The sequence below is a fragment of the Leptonychotes weddellii genome, chromosome 12, assembly GCF_054177405.1.
Source record: "Leptonychotes weddellii isolate Sample4059 chromosome 12, ASM5417740v2, whole genome shotgun sequence".
Classification (NCBI taxonomy): domain Eukaryota; kingdom Metazoa; phylum Chordata; class Mammalia; order Carnivora; family Phocidae; genus Leptonychotes; species Leptonychotes weddellii.
In genome coordinates this window covers 4,836,898-4,853,690 of record NC_138380.1, presented here as the reverse complement: position 1 = coordinate 4,853,690, position 16,793 = coordinate 4,836,898, and the positions used below count along the sequence as shown (strand labels likewise).

General features: G+C 52.4%; 1 protein-coding gene and 1 long non-coding RNA gene across 2 annotated transcripts in view; one reads left to right on the top strand and one right to left on the bottom strand.

The window, feature by feature from the left end:
• Positions 1 to 3,246, bottom strand: part of LOC102748583 (5'-AMP-activated protein kinase subunit gamma-2-like) — a 204,899-nt gene extending 201,653 nt beyond the window's left edge. Inside the window, exon 1 of the mRNA XM_081799835.1 lies at positions 2,539 to 3,246. Within this exon, the coding sequence (XP_081655961.1) occupies positions 2,539 to 2,652 (114 nt within the window). The 5' untranslated portion in view covers positions 2,653 to 3,246. The remainder of the gene's footprint in view (positions 1 to 2,538) is intronic.
• Positions 3,247 to 3,446: 200 nt separating this feature from the next.
• Positions 3,447 to 16,187, top strand: LOC145716442 (uncharacterized). The gene is made up of 2 exons (XR_014139078.1): positions 3,447 to 4,566; positions 7,522 to 16,187. It is a non-coding gene; the product is annotated as an uncharacterized LOC145716442 (long non-coding RNA).
• Positions 16,188 to 16,793: the final 606 nt, after the last annotated feature.

Here is a 16,793-nt window from a genome sequence, read left to right as displayed (position 1 = left end):
TTTTTTTTACTGTAAATTTTCCCAAATGGTCCACGGGATACTCATATACAAAAAAAAGTTATTCGTTGTTTATCTAAAATTCTACTTTAACTGGTCATTTAATATTTTTATTTGCTAAGCCTGGCAACCTTGCTTCAGAGTCCTCCTTGATCGGGCCCCAATCCATTTCTGAGTACCCTGATTCTCAAACCCTTTCTTCCACGAGAAGGGGCTCTGTGCTGTACCTGAAAGCAGTCATCCAACCCCCAACTCACAGAGGTGCTCAAGCTGGTTCCCTGGTGGGAGTAACCCAGGTTCTCACACGTGTCTCGGTCCCGCCCACCAGCTCTGGGTTGAATGTCTCTGTGAACACGTCAGTCTGCTGTCCCCTCTCCCACTCTCCCCTCTGATGCCAGCACCAGTCATCTGATGCCCTTGGGTCATGTGCTAGCATTTGTCTGAACGCCGTATTTTCCTACCTAGAGTATAAATCTCACCTAGCCTGACACAGTGATCAACAGGCCATTACTAGATGGTCAGTGAGAAGACCCCCTGGTCCCACCAGCAAATGCAAGCCCTATAAGGAGGGAGACAGAGCCCCTCTCTTGCTCCCCTAGATCTCACCATCAACCAGAGCAGTACACATGTGTTGTGGAATAATTGAGTCAACAGCACTTTCGGTAAGGGATGGATCATGCCAGAAGGTTGTTTAAAGCAGCCAAAATCATGTCCAGCAAGCAAGAAGGGTGGTCAGAGTATTCCAGCTACACCGTGGCCTTTCCCCTCTCACAGTGTGGCCTCTTAGTCCTTTTCTGGGTTCTGGATTTTGTCCCACACTAACCACTAGCTGCACCCCTCCAGCGACCCCAAGCATATACCCCACACTGTAGTCGGCCTCAGTACAATATGGCCTGACACTGGACAGTGTCCCTTTTTTTTCTCTATGTCTCTTTAAAACCAGTTGCTCTGATGTCAACATGGTAGCCATACATGTTTATATCACTTTAAATTTGCAAGAGCGTTCCCATGACTTATTTTATTTCACATCTCCACAAGGTAGGCAAAGCAAATTATTATCTCTGACAAATGGGAGAAAGTGAGTGGTAAAAGGTTCCCTCAAGGGATCACCGCTCCAGGGAGACTTTTAATACCAATGTCTAATTTTTCATTTACAAACATGATTAAAAACGTCTCATGTTAGCAATGTAAACAAGAATAATCCATTCTAAAATAGAATGCTTATTCCTGCATATTTGGGTCACCACCCTGGTGGCCACGCAGCAGCTGGTTACCTGCTCCCTGAGCTTCCCCCAGCGAGGAAGGGCTGGCTACCTCCTCACATCCTCTCAACTAAAGGCTGCTCCCTCCGCTCCCTCCAGTACCCATCAGACCTTCTCCATCAGGGTGTGGGCACACGTGGAAGGGAAAAGAGCTGCGTTCAACAGACGTTGAAGGAAAGTGCCTCATGGGGTTCAGTGGGAAGTGAGTGACAAGCAGCCCCACCCCAGTCCTGCCCAGTCGGAGGCGGGCCTCGGAGGGTGGGACTCACTGTGCGCTCCCACCCTGTGCCCAGGACCTGTCATCCCCACAGAGAGAACAAAACCACATTCTTCATGGAGCCCTCTACTCTTTGCGTATGCGGGTGTCTGTGCGCGTGCATCTGCGTGTAGTGTGTTTGAACAAACATTCACTTGGTTGGTGGAGGCCAGGGGCGTGACCCAGTTGGGGGTTTCTTTCGGGTGCAGGTAAGGGCTGCGCCGCATGTCCTACCACCTGACTTGTCCACAGGGAAGCTGGGGAAGGTCGCGGGCTACCTGGGTAGGCAAAACCCAGGGTGGGCACACGACCCTGTCCGGCGCTCCCTCGGGATGGACAAAGTCGAGCCGCAGACCGATCGATGTCGCCAAAGTCCGGGCGGGGCTGCCGGCGTGGCCGGGGCTGAAGTTCGAAGCAGCTCTGCACGCGTTAGGGAATCCCGAGTCCCCAAATGCCCGAAATGTGCTCCAGGGGTGGGGGGGGGGCGGGCTAAGGGACCAGCTGCAGAATAGCTCCCCGACCCGCGCCCAGGCACACCGCGAGGGGAATTGGGGAGGAGGAAGGTCCATTTGGGGGCGCAGCTACACAGCCACACACCCCTCGCCCGCTGTCCCCGCCCACCGCCCCTCCCCTGCGTCCCCGGCAGCCGCGCGCGGCTCCACCTCTCCCGAGCGCAGTCCACACCGTCCTTTTTCAACAAAACAACACTACGCACCGCCCACAGCACCCGCACCGGGCGGGATCCGGGGCTACGCCCAGCCCGCCACCAGCCGCGCCCCGCGCCCCCTCCCGCGTCCCCGCCGCAGTCGGTCGCCGAGCCCCGGCCGCACGCAGCTGGGGAGAGAGATGGAGCCTAGGCTCGGCGGCCCAGCTCGACCCTGCGCCGCCACCCATCCCCGAGCGCCCAAAGTGACAGGAGGGGCACGCACGGCGCGCGCGGGGCGTCCCGCGTTAACCGCTTCGGCGCCGGAGTCGACAACGACTCGAGGGTGGGGAGCTGGGGACCGCGCTGCGGGCACTCACCGGGATGTGCACTCGCAGCGAACGCCTCTTCTGGCTGGGGTTTTTTTTGCCACTGCTCCCACCAGGGCTGGAAACATCTTTCTTCTTCTTGGTGTCCATGGCCGCGCTTCCCATAACTTTAACCAGAAGTTAATTCCGGGTGACTCGTTCCTGCAATTCGGTCCTCTCCTTCCTAGCCCGGTCCCTGCTGTCGGCCTCGAGCCGCGCGCTCTTTATTATTATCCTTCCACCCGAAGACACCGCGTGGGGACTTCCCCGGGGAGGGAAGGTGGCGCAGGTACCTCGGGCCGCCGCCACTGGGCCCGGATGGCGGTCGGCGTGAGCGCGGAGTTCACGTGTCCTCTTCCTCCTTACGGGCTCAGCGGTGCAAAATCAAAGCCAGAGGCTGTCCTGGTTCTGGTGTCTCTCCGGGTTACGCGTGGCAGAGGTCTCCCGCTGGGTGACAAAGTTTTCTTCCTTTTGCAAAGCGAAGCAACATTTTCCACCCTCTCAGCTCCTCCCACAGATTCCCAGAGGTAATCTGAAAGGCAGGTGCAAAGTAAAGACAGTAATGTGGAAAACAAGCCTCCCGTGCCTGCGCCGAAGCGGACAATCTGGCGAGAGGGAGACAGTTTGTATGTAAATATAAGCCTCGGCCGCAGAATGAACCAGCCGGGAGCCTGGAACTCGGCCCGTCCCCCTTCTGGGCGAGAGAGGGGAGGAGGGAGGAGGAGGCGCAAACGCGAACGCCCCGGCAATTGGGCTCCCGCTCGGCTGCACGCAGAAGTTCTGGCGGCGGCTCGGCTCGCCGGGCCCTGCCAGCCGAAGGGCGCGCCCGCTGCGTCCCTCCGCCGCGCCGCGTCCCGGGGACAGGGAGCCGGCAGTGAGGGGCGGCGCGGCCGGACGCAGGCTCGCCGAGCGCGGGGCGGTGGAAGGCCGCGTGCACTGAACAGGAAGTGCACGGCGCACGCCGCTCGCCCGCTCCCCGTGCCGCCCCCGGGTCGCCGCACGAGGTCGCCTGCCCTGCGAGCGGGGTCTCCCCTCCCCTGCGGCCGCGGCGGCGCGGGACTCGCTGGGAGCCGATTTCTGATGCATCTCGTCCCCCCGCCACCCTGTCTACGCCCGACCCTCTGAAACACGCCCCCGCGCCCTGCCCCGCCACCCCCGATGCGGCGGAAGCCCCGGGTTGCGTGGGGATGCGCACTGACCCGCACTTGCTTCCGGGAAAACCGCGGTCCCCCGTCCCTCTCCACCCGGCGTGCGGACCCCAACGCGCCCGGAGCGCGGTCGGTGTTGCCGGGGAGTGCGGCTTTTCACAGCCCACCCTACCCCCCCCCCCCGCCCCGGCTTATCTCGGGTTCGCCAAGAGTTGCGCAGTGGGTCGGCGGTAAGTGCGGGCGCGATATCCGCAGCCCGGCGCCGCGGAAAACGCGGAGTTCCTAGGACTGCGGAAAGCAATGGGTGCGGAGAGGGCTGGAAACCCCGGGCGAGGCTTCCACGTGCCACCGCGTTGCCACTCTGGTGCGGCCCGTAGTAGCCGAGGGCCGGGGGGCTTGGGTGGTGCGGTCCCCCTTCCGAGCGCCCCAGGATGGCGCGACCTTGGCTCGCGGCTGGAAATGGGATGAATGCTCGGTCGGGAGACGCCTCCTTTCCCGCTCTAGGTTCTGAGGACGTAGTGACCCCAAAAGTCACTGGAGCGCCCTGAATGCTGACGTCAGCTCCGCCTCTCCCCCTAATCAGAGAAAGAACGTGAGGAGGCGGCCTTAACTCTTGTCCAGGTGTGGAGATTTGAGGAGTTCTCTCCTCAGAGGAGGAGGGATTAGCCCGCTTCCGGGACACCCCTTAGGTGGCGCCTCCCACCCAGCCAGAAGCCAGGTGTTTCAGCCATCTTTCCTGTGTTCCTTCCATCATCTGGTGTGCAATCCCTCGCAGTCTGGGTGGTTCCTTGGTTCAATGGGGTTTTATATCTTCCTTCTCTTTCTCCCCTGCTCTCTAGTCCAGAATGAAGCCAGACTGGAAAATCCTGGAGCACTCCTTGCTTGACAGAAGGTAAAGATGCTCTGGAGGGAACTAGTCTGGGTTCAAAAACCAAGTGGCCATTCTGGCCCCACGGGTGTGGAATTTCACACTTTGACCTTTTTCTGACTGGCTGGTGGTGGGGGGGGTGACATGAGCCTGCGTTATTCTCCTAAATGCTGGAAACACTGCTTAGTAGCAGAAAAGGAGGTGGGGGGGGGGCTTTACCTTGTGACTAAAGGAGCCCACCCTTACCTGCTCAAAATCTTCCCCAACTGTCACATAAATTTCATCTCTTTAGCTTAACATTTTAATCCCTGTCACAATAATAATTTTCCAGGGCGTGGAAATCACCCCATTTGATGAGAACTGATTTGGGAAGGAAAGATGGAGAGGTGGGCAGGAGCAAGTAGACAGAAGGGAAGTCAGGAAGAGCCACCAGGGAGGATTCAGAACCAGGAAGCCACTGTTATTGCTGTCAATAAAGGCTTTGCCTGGGGCCTGTTCTGGTTGATGGGCAGTGGTTAGAAGTTCTAATAGGTATTTTTGTCAGTTGCTTTGTATAAATATGCCCAATCATTCATTAATAAAATTGATGTGTTCTCTGAGTTTATTTTGCAGGAGTGCAGACTTCAGGGCCTGGGGATCCTAAATTAAAATGTTGTACCATACTGCCTGCATTTTAAGAGCCTTTTGTTGTTGTTGTTATTACATATGTTAATAGTTCTGAGATCTGCGTGTTTCTTATAGACCACACCAAAGAAGAAGCTTACCAGACATTCTTTTTCCTTCTGAAAAGATATTAATAAATTAATCATATATCTTCCAATCAGTGGAGACTTAGAATTGAGTTTTTGTGATTTTTTTGCTTTGGGGTGCCTTCTGAAACCCCATCTTTGCCTCCCCCTTGCTGCACACACAGTTATTTTAGCCAGTGGCTGAACGCTGCATGCCAAGCAACTGCATCCATATGATGACCCTTGCTACTTGATTGTTACTGAATGCGCTGCCCTATGACTCCCTTCTCAAAAATAATGCAATACGATCTGTGCTGAGCACAATATCAAAATTTAAAATAAAGATAAGCATTCCTGAGTTTGCCTTTTGCTCAGGTCAACACCATTACTGATCCTGTCTTTATGAAAAATTCTGACTTTTTGGGGTATAAAATAAAGTTTGTATACATATACGTTTCTATAGATTGTATGTATAACAAGTTTATATACATAATAACCTTATATGTGTATTTATACGTGAAATATAAAGATTATATATAAGTTCATATATAAGTTTATAATGCGTTATATATATAGCGAAGCTAGCGCACAGGGTCTGAGTAAAGTCTTAAGTCACCAAATATCTATGTGGTCCTCTACATTTTCCGGTGCCCTGGCAGTTAGGCTAAGAATGTGTAAATAATTCTGGCCAATGAAATGTGAGTAGATTTAGTGTGTATTATTTCTGAGTCAGGCAGTGAAGAGTCAGTATGTCTCCCTCACTTTTCTTTTCCTCTGCTGCCATCATCTTAAAGACCACATGTTCCGGATGGTGTCCAGTAAGAAAGGGGAGGGCAACTTGCTTCGGACTTGATTGAAGTGGGTTAAGCCACTGAGATTTTGATAATTATTTGTTTCCACAGCATCGCCTTGCCTATAAAAAAAAAAAAAATTGCATTGAAATATTACTTATCATGATGACTGAGTTTTTTGGTACCCCCTTAAATTTTTACCCAGAGGCATCCACCTCACCCTGGTGTGGCCCTGTCCTTCTGACTGATGGAAGGATGAGAAGTAGAGGCTGGCCAGGATTGTGGGGGGCCGCGGGAAGCACCTTGGAGGTTCCAAGAGTGTGATTTCAGTCCTACCCCAGCACTGCCACTGATCTGCTATGTAACTGTGAGCAAGTCACTTCCTTCCCCCTTCTGCGAGAGAATCTTCTGACGATTTCTAAGGCCTCTTTAATGGGGAGCTTGTGTTTTGTCTTGATTATATATATTATACATCTTTGTTAATTGTATTGCTCCGGTAATCCCTTTTTTATTTAGCTTTTCAGAAGTGCCATTGCACAATGAATTGAAAATTAAAAACAAACAAGCAAACAAAAGACCTCTGGTCCTTCGCCACAGATGGCTTAGGACAGTGCTTCTCAGAGAAAGGGGGCTTGTGGAAGATGTTTCCACTGGGTTATCACTAGTCCAGGCTGATAACAATGAGAGGTATAGGTACACAGCACCTACTACGTGCCAGTCCTGGGGCTGTTTTACAGGTTTTAGTACATCTACGGGAGGAGATGTTATTAACCCCATTTTATATCACACGTGTTTGTGTAATTGCTGGTCCACAGTTTTTCCCATTAAAATCCCCTAGAACTCTCAGAGACATTTTACAGAGGAGGGAAACCGAGACCAGCTGTCAGAGCGTGCTCTGATATCCATTTCACTTCTGTCTATTGATTTTAATTTGCAGGGCCCTCTGGAAAGAAACTAAAAAGCATGGCCCCCTCTGCTTTTAAAAGCTTTGTATGAGGCTAGCGGTACTATTTAGGAAACTCCTTCAGGGTGACCTTGGACAGGCATCAACAGCTTAGCTGCGTAGGTCTGTATATTTAGGAAACCAGTCGCTCAGTTCTGTGCAGAAAGCACCTCTCGGAAAAATGAAACAGGGTCTGGCCTGAGGACTCTGTGAATGCTTTGCTAACGCGTTGGATACCAGGGAGGCGGATGATGTCACTTCATCACGAAAACCAGGGCTAAGGGTCACATTCAAATGTTTATTTTCCTTTAAACACGGGCACCGATTATGTAACCTTGTGAAAGCTTTTGCTGCCACCGAGGCCACTAATGTCAACGTGAGGGTAGAGGTGGAGACGCACTCCTGACCAGCTGGGGAGAGCTGCTTTGGGGCAGCCTATCCCTTGACAACATTTTCCTGGGTCCCTTTTGATTTTACGGGGGACCCACACAAGCCACCTCGTTTTTCTGTGTTTCAGATTGCTCTTCCTCCATAATGCCAGTTAACCGTGGGTCGTCCTGCTCGTGCAATCCAACAAGTACTTTGGATTAAGATAAAGGTAAGCTCTGTGGCAATATTCTCCCAACGGACAGACTTGCTGTTCACTTTTTTTCTCTAGAGAACAGCCTGGTGTCTTGACCGGCTCGGGGCCTAAACACACACTCAGCAGTTCTAAAGAATGACAGATTCAGCAGGCAGGATATGTGTGACCCACAGCACTGTGCAGTGGAGAGGCATCTATTTGCTAAATAAAAGAATAGGTAATCCCAGCAATTATGTCCCCTTCCTTGACTAAGGGTAGTAGTCACGTAAACAGCATTAGCTGGGAATGAAGTCTTTGGTTCCACCAATGGCTGCTTTCATAACTGCTTTATAGAGTGCCCATGTAACTTTTGTTCTGGTGATCCAGCATTTCCTCCCGTCCAGGGAGTGGGTTTGGGCTCCCTGGGCTGCAGAATTTGACTAAAGGTCTGTGTATGTTGGTTCTCGACTTCGTTCTGAGCTTTGAACGCACTATCAGCTTGGACTATGGCTCATGACTGATTTCTGACCCTCACTCAACCTATTATTTTGGGAAATGATAAAATAATGCAAATTAATTACAGTAATTTCCCAAGTGAATAAAATTTCTTTGGCAGTTCTACTAGCCCCAAAGTTCATATGCTGCAGTACAAATACAAACATTAACTTGCATGAGAGAGTGTTTACCGGCACGACTCAACCATTTGCTCATGTAACTTGCAGCTGATATCCAGACCTGGCCACTAGAATGTCAGATATGGTTTTTCAAAAGACTGCAGAAAAAATCCATTTACAGTGCCTTAGGATTGGCCATGTTTGGAGAGCGGAGCTCCAGCGTGTCCTGGATTTTCAGGTGTTTTACAGACTAGAGCTCTTGACATCTACCCGTCACCGCAGATGCAGTTTCCATCCTGACTCTCAGAAAGCTGTGTCCCTCCCAGAGGGCCCAGCCACACCTGGAGTTAAACCCGTGCACAAACTTGCCAGCGTCTATCCCTGTCCTTGAACCTTAGCACTTCATATCACAATCAGTAAATGCCTGTTTGGTACACGGACAGAGCCTTACAAGATGCTCAGCTCAAGGACTCTGGTTGTACAAGGAGGCTGTCAAGGACACAGTGATTTTTGACAATCCTCCTTATGCCATGTGGGTCAAAAATGTATTTTGTAAGATGTTCCTAAATATAACTCTGAAGAGTTGCATGAGGTCTTGGGAGAGAAACTCTGTGCCGTGCCGTGGGCTTGCTAAAGGTCATTTTAAATCATTGCAACACACACTCCCAGTGCACCATTGTGCAAAAGGATTTACTTTGTTTTTGTTTTTGTTTTTTTCTATCCCTATTCATTGTAGCATTTTACCCTCTAGGTGAAAAAGTAAAGCATAATTACAAAGTTCATTGTTCTTTGACCAGCCTGAGAGAACACTTTCCTGTCATTGTAGCTTATTCACACATGATGCAAGGGGTTTCGAGAATCTTGTGGACATGGGTGCAGAGTTTCTTGGGACAACCGGAAGGACATTGAGTGTAGCCAGGCTTGTGTGTGGGGCTCAGTGCTAATATGGAGCACTCGCGGAGACCCCCGTGCTCACGCTGGTCAACACCGAGGCCAGCAACCTGTCCAGTCTTGTGGCTAGGATGCAAGCACAGTGGCTTCAACCCGAGCTTCAACGAGAGTCTACATCTTGGTAGGATCATTGGTTCTGAGTCTTTTCTTTAGCTTTGCAGCCTTAAGAAATTGACATAATTTGTTCGCCAAGAACGGAGATAGCTAGAGAATTGGGTCATTTTAACCACTCCCTTGTGAGAGACTGGTTTTTCAGCCTGTCTGAAGATCTGTTCTTTTGCGGGGGGGAGGGGGGTGTTCTTGTGTGGTCTTTTCCCTCTACCCTTAGAGCCAGTCTCTGTCCCGCCCCTACTCTGGGTTGCCGGGAATTAATGTCCCAGGATCTTTAGCCAACTGATCCCACTTCGTGTCTGGCCAGGTTTGGCCAGAGGGGGGCAGTTCGGGAGACTGGAGTATGGGAGCAGGAGGGAGGCCAGGGGTTCTTCTTGCCTTGTTTTGCCTTGGGGAGCATTTCTTTCCTCTGTGGCTCCAGCCCCACCAGCCAGACCCTCCCTCAGTGGCTGCCAGGCCACCCTGTGGACATTTGAGTGGAAATCAGGAGGACATGAGGGAGGGAACCAGGTGGGCAGCTGCGGGGGAAGATTTTAGGACAGGTCAGGAGGGCAGTGTGGCTGCGGGTGGTGGGAGGACAGGTGGGGCTTTATGTGGGGATGATGTTGGGGAACATCAGCCAGAAGAATGGCACGATCTGGCTTCTGTTCTGAAGGATTGGCCTGGAGGCTCTGTGAAGGAGAGAGTAAAAGGAGCTGTGACTGTCACCCAAGCAAGAGACACCGTGGCTCAGACCACGAAGGGAGAGGCAGGGCGGTGAGGAGTAGTTGCTTCCGGGTGTATTCTGAAGACAGAATCCCCAGAATTTGCTGATAGATTGGGCACAGGGTCTGAGAGAAGGAAACAGGTGACATATGGCTCTGAGGGTCTTGGCCTGAGCAGCTAGAATGATCCTATTTCCTAGGAGGGGAGGCTCAGGGTGAGGCCGGGGAGGTGGGGAGTCTGCTTTGGGCTGTATTAAGTCTGAGGTGCCTGTAGGGACCTAAGCGAAGATACCTGAGCAACAGGGAGAAGTCTGGCTGGAGACATCGGCCCACCTGGCATTTCAGTCCAGAAGTGGGAAGAGATGGATGGATGGAGTGGGGGGGACAGTCCATCGGGTGACAGGAGGCTCGTCACGTGACTGGAGGGAGGGGTGCCCAGAGACACGGGCAGAGAGCTGGGGGATTCTGGTTTCCCCAGGAATATGGAGCAGTGGACCCCGTGATGACAGAGAAGGGTTGGAGGAGAGAGAGACAGGAAAGCAGAGCGGGGAGGCGCCACGTGGGGACCTTTCCGCGCACGAGTGGAAGGACGCGGTGTGCATCTGCTAACTCAGCAGCATGTCCTGGAGGGTGTGCCTAGCAGTTTGCAGAGAGCTGCCCTGTTCCTGGAACTGGCCACGACGTAGTATTCCACTGTAGAAACGCCGCATAACTTACTTGATCGTGATTTGTTATTTATTCCATGTGTTTATTTAAGCAGTCCCCTCCTGATGAGAATTGAGCTTGCTCCCAGTGCGGGAATGCTGACACACACTGCGGTGTTGTGAGGGACACGCACTCCGAGTGATGCAGGTGTTGCACTGTCCACCTCGAGAGGCAGACCGTCTGTCCTTCTTAGGTGGACGGCGTGCAGTCCCGCCAACAGGGCGCGCGCAGGCCTGTCTCATGAGGTCCAGCAGCCAAGTCGCTTTTCTAACTTTTTGATATTTGCTGAAAATAGTGTCTCGTACTTGGACTGTGTAGTTTTCTTGTTCTGAATGAGGAACAGCTTTTGTGCATTCGTATTTGCTTCCCGTGAGTTATCTGTCTGTGCTTTTGGCCCTTTCTCCTGCTGGAGCTAGCTCTTTCTCTCACCTGCTTGCAGGGGCTCTTTATACCTTCACAGAATTAGCCCCATCAGTGCCGTGGATCGCAAGCATTTCTTCCCGGTCTCTTTGTCTTCTGACTTTGTTTATCTTGCCTTTTTTTTTGCATGCAGGATTTTCCCCTTTTTATGTGGTTTGTGTTACTGATTTATTTCCATGGCTCCTGAGGTTTTCTGTCACATACAGAGGAGTGTGGTGGGAGGGGACAGGCTCTGGACTCACACTTGCCTCTGCCACTCCCCGGTGGTGTATCTGCAGGCACGTTGCACAACCACTTGGTAAACACAGGATGAGAGTGTCTGGGAGTGCGTAAGCACCTGCACGTGGGACGTGCCCCTTTCTCTTCCTCAACGTCAGTCCCAAAAGCAGAGCGCACAGCAACGGCATGTTTGCTGTTTGCTTTCCGGAATTCTTCTGGAAAATCACAGCACCCATAATTTCCTGGGCATGTGCCCTGTGGCCCCCTGAAGTCCACCTGGCCTGTGCTCAGAGGCGATATATTCACCCCAGAGGAGAGCTCACGTCCTAGAAGCCTGTTCCAAAGTTGCCGTCGGTCCCGGGGCAGCCGAGAGCCTGGCTCCTCGGAGAAGAGGTAGCATTTCTCACAGTGCGGCCCTCAGGCACTGAGCTCCTTCCCCACGCTCTGATTGGGCAGTTTGGGGTAGGCCGTGTGCACCTGCTGGTTTGAAGTTTGAGACCTGCTGGTCTGACCCTTCCACCGATCCTTCTCTTGGAAAGTACTTTGGGAACCAGGGACACAACAGCTGCACAATTTGCTCTGTCTTTCCAGCCAAGAGAGTTGCAGGCACGGTGCCTGCCTGTCACCCACCAGAAGGTGTGTGGCTGTGGAGGGTGCCCTCGAGAAGAGCCCGTCCCCCAGGATCACCAGGCGGGAGAGCACAGCTGCTTCCCACGGAGCTGAACTGAGCCACCCTCCCAGCTGTGTGCGCTGAAAGCCTGTCTAAGTCCCGATGGGGGGACAGGTGGGGAAGGGGATGCCAACATGCATCCTCTTTCCATTTCACGTGCACGACCTCTGCACCAAGGCTTCCCTGAAGAGAGATTATGTTGTATGAGATGTAAATGTGAGTTTAGGGTTTTTGACTTTATAAGTCTTTCTAGAGACTTTTACATTATTGAACAACAGAAGAATGAGTCAGAGGCCTGGAAATGAGATACCACTTAAGGCCCAAGTGGAAAGAGGGAATTTTATGAAGGCAGAAAAGGGATCACATGGGATTTTAGAAAGTATGGTAGGCTTTGCACTGGGACTCCAGAGGGAGAAGGGCAATAGAGTTATTTGGGGGTGGTGTTTCAAGGAGGGCATGAGACCCTGCAGAGAAATCTGTTTCTACCTAGAACTGTTCCAACCAGAGCTGTGTCTGAAACCCCGACAGACAGGACTCGATTCTATTAGGGCAGGGGCTGAGTGTGGCTAGCCAACATGGGGATGTGATAGTATGAAACATAAAAAAGACATATGTTAAGATCTCCAGAGAGAAATTCCTGTTTGGTCTTAAAACCAACCACAGTGGTCTTTCTCCTAAACTCTTGGTTCATTTGTTCCTCGTGGGCCCTGGAATGGACCCTCATGTCTTTCTCACGGGTGGGCAGAGCACAGAGCATCAACGCTGAAAGCTGGAACCCACCCACATATGTGGTGTCCATTCATTGCTTTATCCTCCTCTTTGGGGGATCTTGCCTCCCCTGCTGGAAGGGGCTGTCCCTCCGCCTCAGGGTTCTGGTCCCTGCCCACCGGCTCAGCCAATCACAACCACCCTCACTTGGGGAGCCAAACAGAGCCCTTCCCTGGGATTCTAACTGGAGCTGACCAAGCCCCCTTGCTCCCCACCCCAAGGCTGCAAGGCTTCCATCTGGAGCTGCCCCCCTCAAAGGACCGTAGCCTTGGCCCCTGAAGAGTAGGGCTCTCAGAAAGAGTAGGGAAGGGGGGACATGGAAGCCTTGGCCCCTTCACCCCAACACCATTTCCTCCTCTCCCTCTCCCTGTGAGCCAACAACATTCCATCTTTTCTTAAGATAGGGTTAGATTTCTGCCTCTTGCAAGACAAGAGTCTTGACTAACAAGCATCTCACTTTTAATTAACTTAATTTTGTTATTCTTTCTAGAACAGGGTGGGGAGGAAAAGAAGGGACACAGGAAGGGAGGAGAGAAGCAAAGAAGGAAGGGAAGGCTGTATGTGCAGAGTTTGTAGCCCACAGGAGTGCCTGTTATCTGGCTGTTACAGCCTGACCCCTCTGCCCCTCGGCCACCTTGGCCACGGTCTTCACTGTGGTCAGGTAGCCTGGCCCTCGTGGCCAGCAGCCTCCCGAAGGCCCTGCAGGACTGGGCTGTTGATTCCCAAGCCCATTCTGGATATCGGTGGGAACGGAAGCCTCCGAGGCCGTGAGACCTGCCATCCATGTGGGTGGGCAGCTTCCCAACTCCACACAGTGTTTGCGGGATGCTAGGGCCATTTTCAGAGGCTCAGCTCTAGCAGAGGCATTGGATAATCTTGCAGGTCTGGTATCTCTGATGGGATCGGAGTGCATAAATCTTCTCCCATAGGAAAAGAACTTTGCCCTTTGTGCTTGAAGAAAGCCTGCTTAAGCTTACTAATGACTAGGATTATCAAGGTCCACTGGTAATTTTTCAAGTTACCTGAGCAAGAAAAAAAAAAAACCAGTGATCACAGAAGCTAAGACCCAGCATCATCAAGCGCACGTTGGTCATTTGCTTCGACAGACAGAATTCAGTCCTTTTTATTTCTGGCTAAACTCCCGTGGCTCTGTAACCAGATACCTCCGGGCTGGGAGGAGAGGCTGCTCCAGGACGGAAGGGTTGTTGGGTTGATGTAAATGGTCAGATTTCTGGTTCAGAGAATTACCAAGACCTGATGAAAAAGAGCCCATTTTCCTTTTGGTTTACTCTTACTACATCCTCTTTTTTTTTAATCCTTGTATCTCTTTGTGTTTTTACATCCAGATTCACCAAGTGGCTAATCTTAGGGCTACATGAGATCGCAAAATGCCCTGCCTCCCTGTTCTACCAGTGTTCTGCTTTCATTGAGAGCAAGCGAACAGCACACAAATAAGAGCATTGTAATAGTCCACTGGGAAGATCTGCATTTGCTCGAATGATTTTCCTGTTGCTCAAAATATTTTGGAAATCCTTTTAAACCTTTTGTAAATTTAGGGCAGTTTGTGAGGTGCAAAAAAGCAAAAATACCAATGTCATTAGACTTCCAGTGGAATACTTGTGCAAACATCTAGCCAAATCGTCAGCGTAGATGAGGCACGTAAAGGATCCAGTAGTGAAATTCCCACATCAGTGTCTGTCCACATCCCACTAGCCAGTGAATGTTGCTCCAACTGACCCTTATTAATGAAAACTTGGATCTGTTTCAGGCTGAATTGCTAGGATCCCAGGGATTACTCAGTTCATCTCTCTCTCCCTTATTAGACAAAGAAACAGTAACTTCAGAGGCTCCCATTTGCCAGCATATCTGTGTCAGTTGGGATCCTCGGGGAGGTGGATGCCAAGACAGAATTAGACATGGGGACGCCTGGGTGGCTCAGTCGGTTAAGCGGCTGCCTTCGGCCCAGATCATGATCCCAGGGTCCTGGGATCGAGTCCCACATTGGGCTCCTTGCTCAGCGGGGAACCTGCTTCTCCCTCTCTCTCCCTCTGCTTGTGCTCTCTCTGTCAAATAAATAAAATCTTAAAAAAAAAAAAAAGAATTAGACACGTACGAGATTGAATGGGGGCACTGTCTGTGCAGGGTGCAGGGGAGAACGAGCAGGGGTAGTTGGGGAGAGCCTCAGACCATGGCCCAGGTCTGAGGGACAGTGGAAAGGGCTGGGTAGGAAAAGCCTCAGATCAGCACAGTTCTGAGCACTGTTCACAGCGAGACCAAGGAGGGGGTGGTCAACACACACGAGTGGTCAAAGACATACTGTGGACCCCATGTGTTATGTCGTTGCCTGGGGACAGCCCGAGGAAGGCACGGCCTCTGAGGCTAAGCGGGAGGCTCTGGGGCTTCAGTCAAGGGTGCCTCCGTGGCAGGGCCTTTGGAGGGACAGCTGGGTGTCATCTCCGTGGCCACCACATCCCCCGTTGCAACACATGGATGCACGGTTCTGTGCATGTGTAGGGAGCAACTCCCCTGTGGTTTCTTAGGTCTCTCCTCTCACTCTTGGGGATACTTAGAAGGGGATGGATGGGATTAACTGTAAGCCACAATTGCTGCGGCTGGTCTGGGTGCCCCATGGGTGCCCATTCCCCCCTGCCCAGCCCCCACAGTATCCAGTCTAAATGGCCTGCCTGGGCGTGTGACCCAGACCTTGGCCTGAGGGCTCGGAGTCCTTTAAAACCACACCGTCCTTGGGCCAGGGCTGCAGGGCCCACAGTCATGCTGAGCCCGCACGAGGGAGGAGCCGCACAGGTCCCTGGCTTCCACGTGTCTTCCTCCCCCAGCGCATTGTACGAAAGCACGCTAACTCCTACTGCTGATCAAGGTCAACTTACCCCACCAGGAGAGTGACTTCCTTCCTTGCCCACCGGGCCCTGGCCGTGCGGAGCCAGAAGTGTCCTGGTGACAGCTGTAGCCTGTAGTTCAGTAGGACCCTGGCTGTGTCCCCTGGCAAGAGAGTGTCCCCTTTTGGAACCCAGACTTTTAGCTCTACAGAGCCCAGAGTTGCAGGGGCAGGAAGCAAAGAGTCTCCCAGCAGGTCACTGGGGCGACTCCATAGTCCACGTGTCCACGTGTTCTTCCCACGGGAGACACAGCGCCACGGAGAGGTCTCCGATTGAAAGCACACGATGCACCTGCAAGGTGTTCCTTCCCAACCCTGCACAGCATCCCCTCCGAGCTTCAGGGACTCCTTCAATCCCCTATCCCGGCTCTCTGTGAGCCTGGCTGCCTCTGGATGGTGTGATAGACCAGTGCACCCTATAGTCATGGCCCCACCCCTGCGCCTTCTTAGCTGTAAAGTGATCTGTTGGATGCTCTGTTGTGTGGAGTCCATGCTTGGCCACTGTCCCATAAAACCCCCAGACAGTGGTGCTAGCTGAGGCTCTGTGGGCAGGAAAGACATAATCCACACCTGGAATAGGTATCTATCCTTGTAAGATGAACTGCTGGCCCTTCCGAGATGTAAGGGGCTTAATGTGGCCACCTTGCTACCAGGCAGATGGTCTCCTCAAGGAATAGCACCGCCTGGGGTCAGCAGTAGTCTCAGTGGCTGACTGGCTGGAAATCCCGAGGGGGCAGTTGCTAGATAAATGGGAGTCCTGCTGTCAGGCCCACGCGTAGCCTCCTTCTCTGCCACTCTGGTTGCTCCATTCATGTACCCACCTCGCCAGTCCTGGGGTGGCTGGTGACAAAGGCTAGCTGTCATTGACCAGTGAGGCAGTTTGCACACTTGGCTCTCTGAGGACCAAGAGCCTCCTGCTTAGCCTCAGAGGCCGTGCCTTCCTCCGACTGTCCCCAGAGTCTTGCACGGCAGGTGCTCTCTGGTGGGCACCAACATGGGATTCAAACATCTTTACACCTTGTGCCCGCTCCCATATGTCCGTCCACCTGCCTCTCCCCAGACCTTTCTGTCCCTGACCCTCCAGCCTTTTTCCTTCCAGACCCCTAACCAGCTAGCTGGGCCACTGGCCACAGCCCAGGCACCTTGGTCTGGAAAGAGATTTCCACACA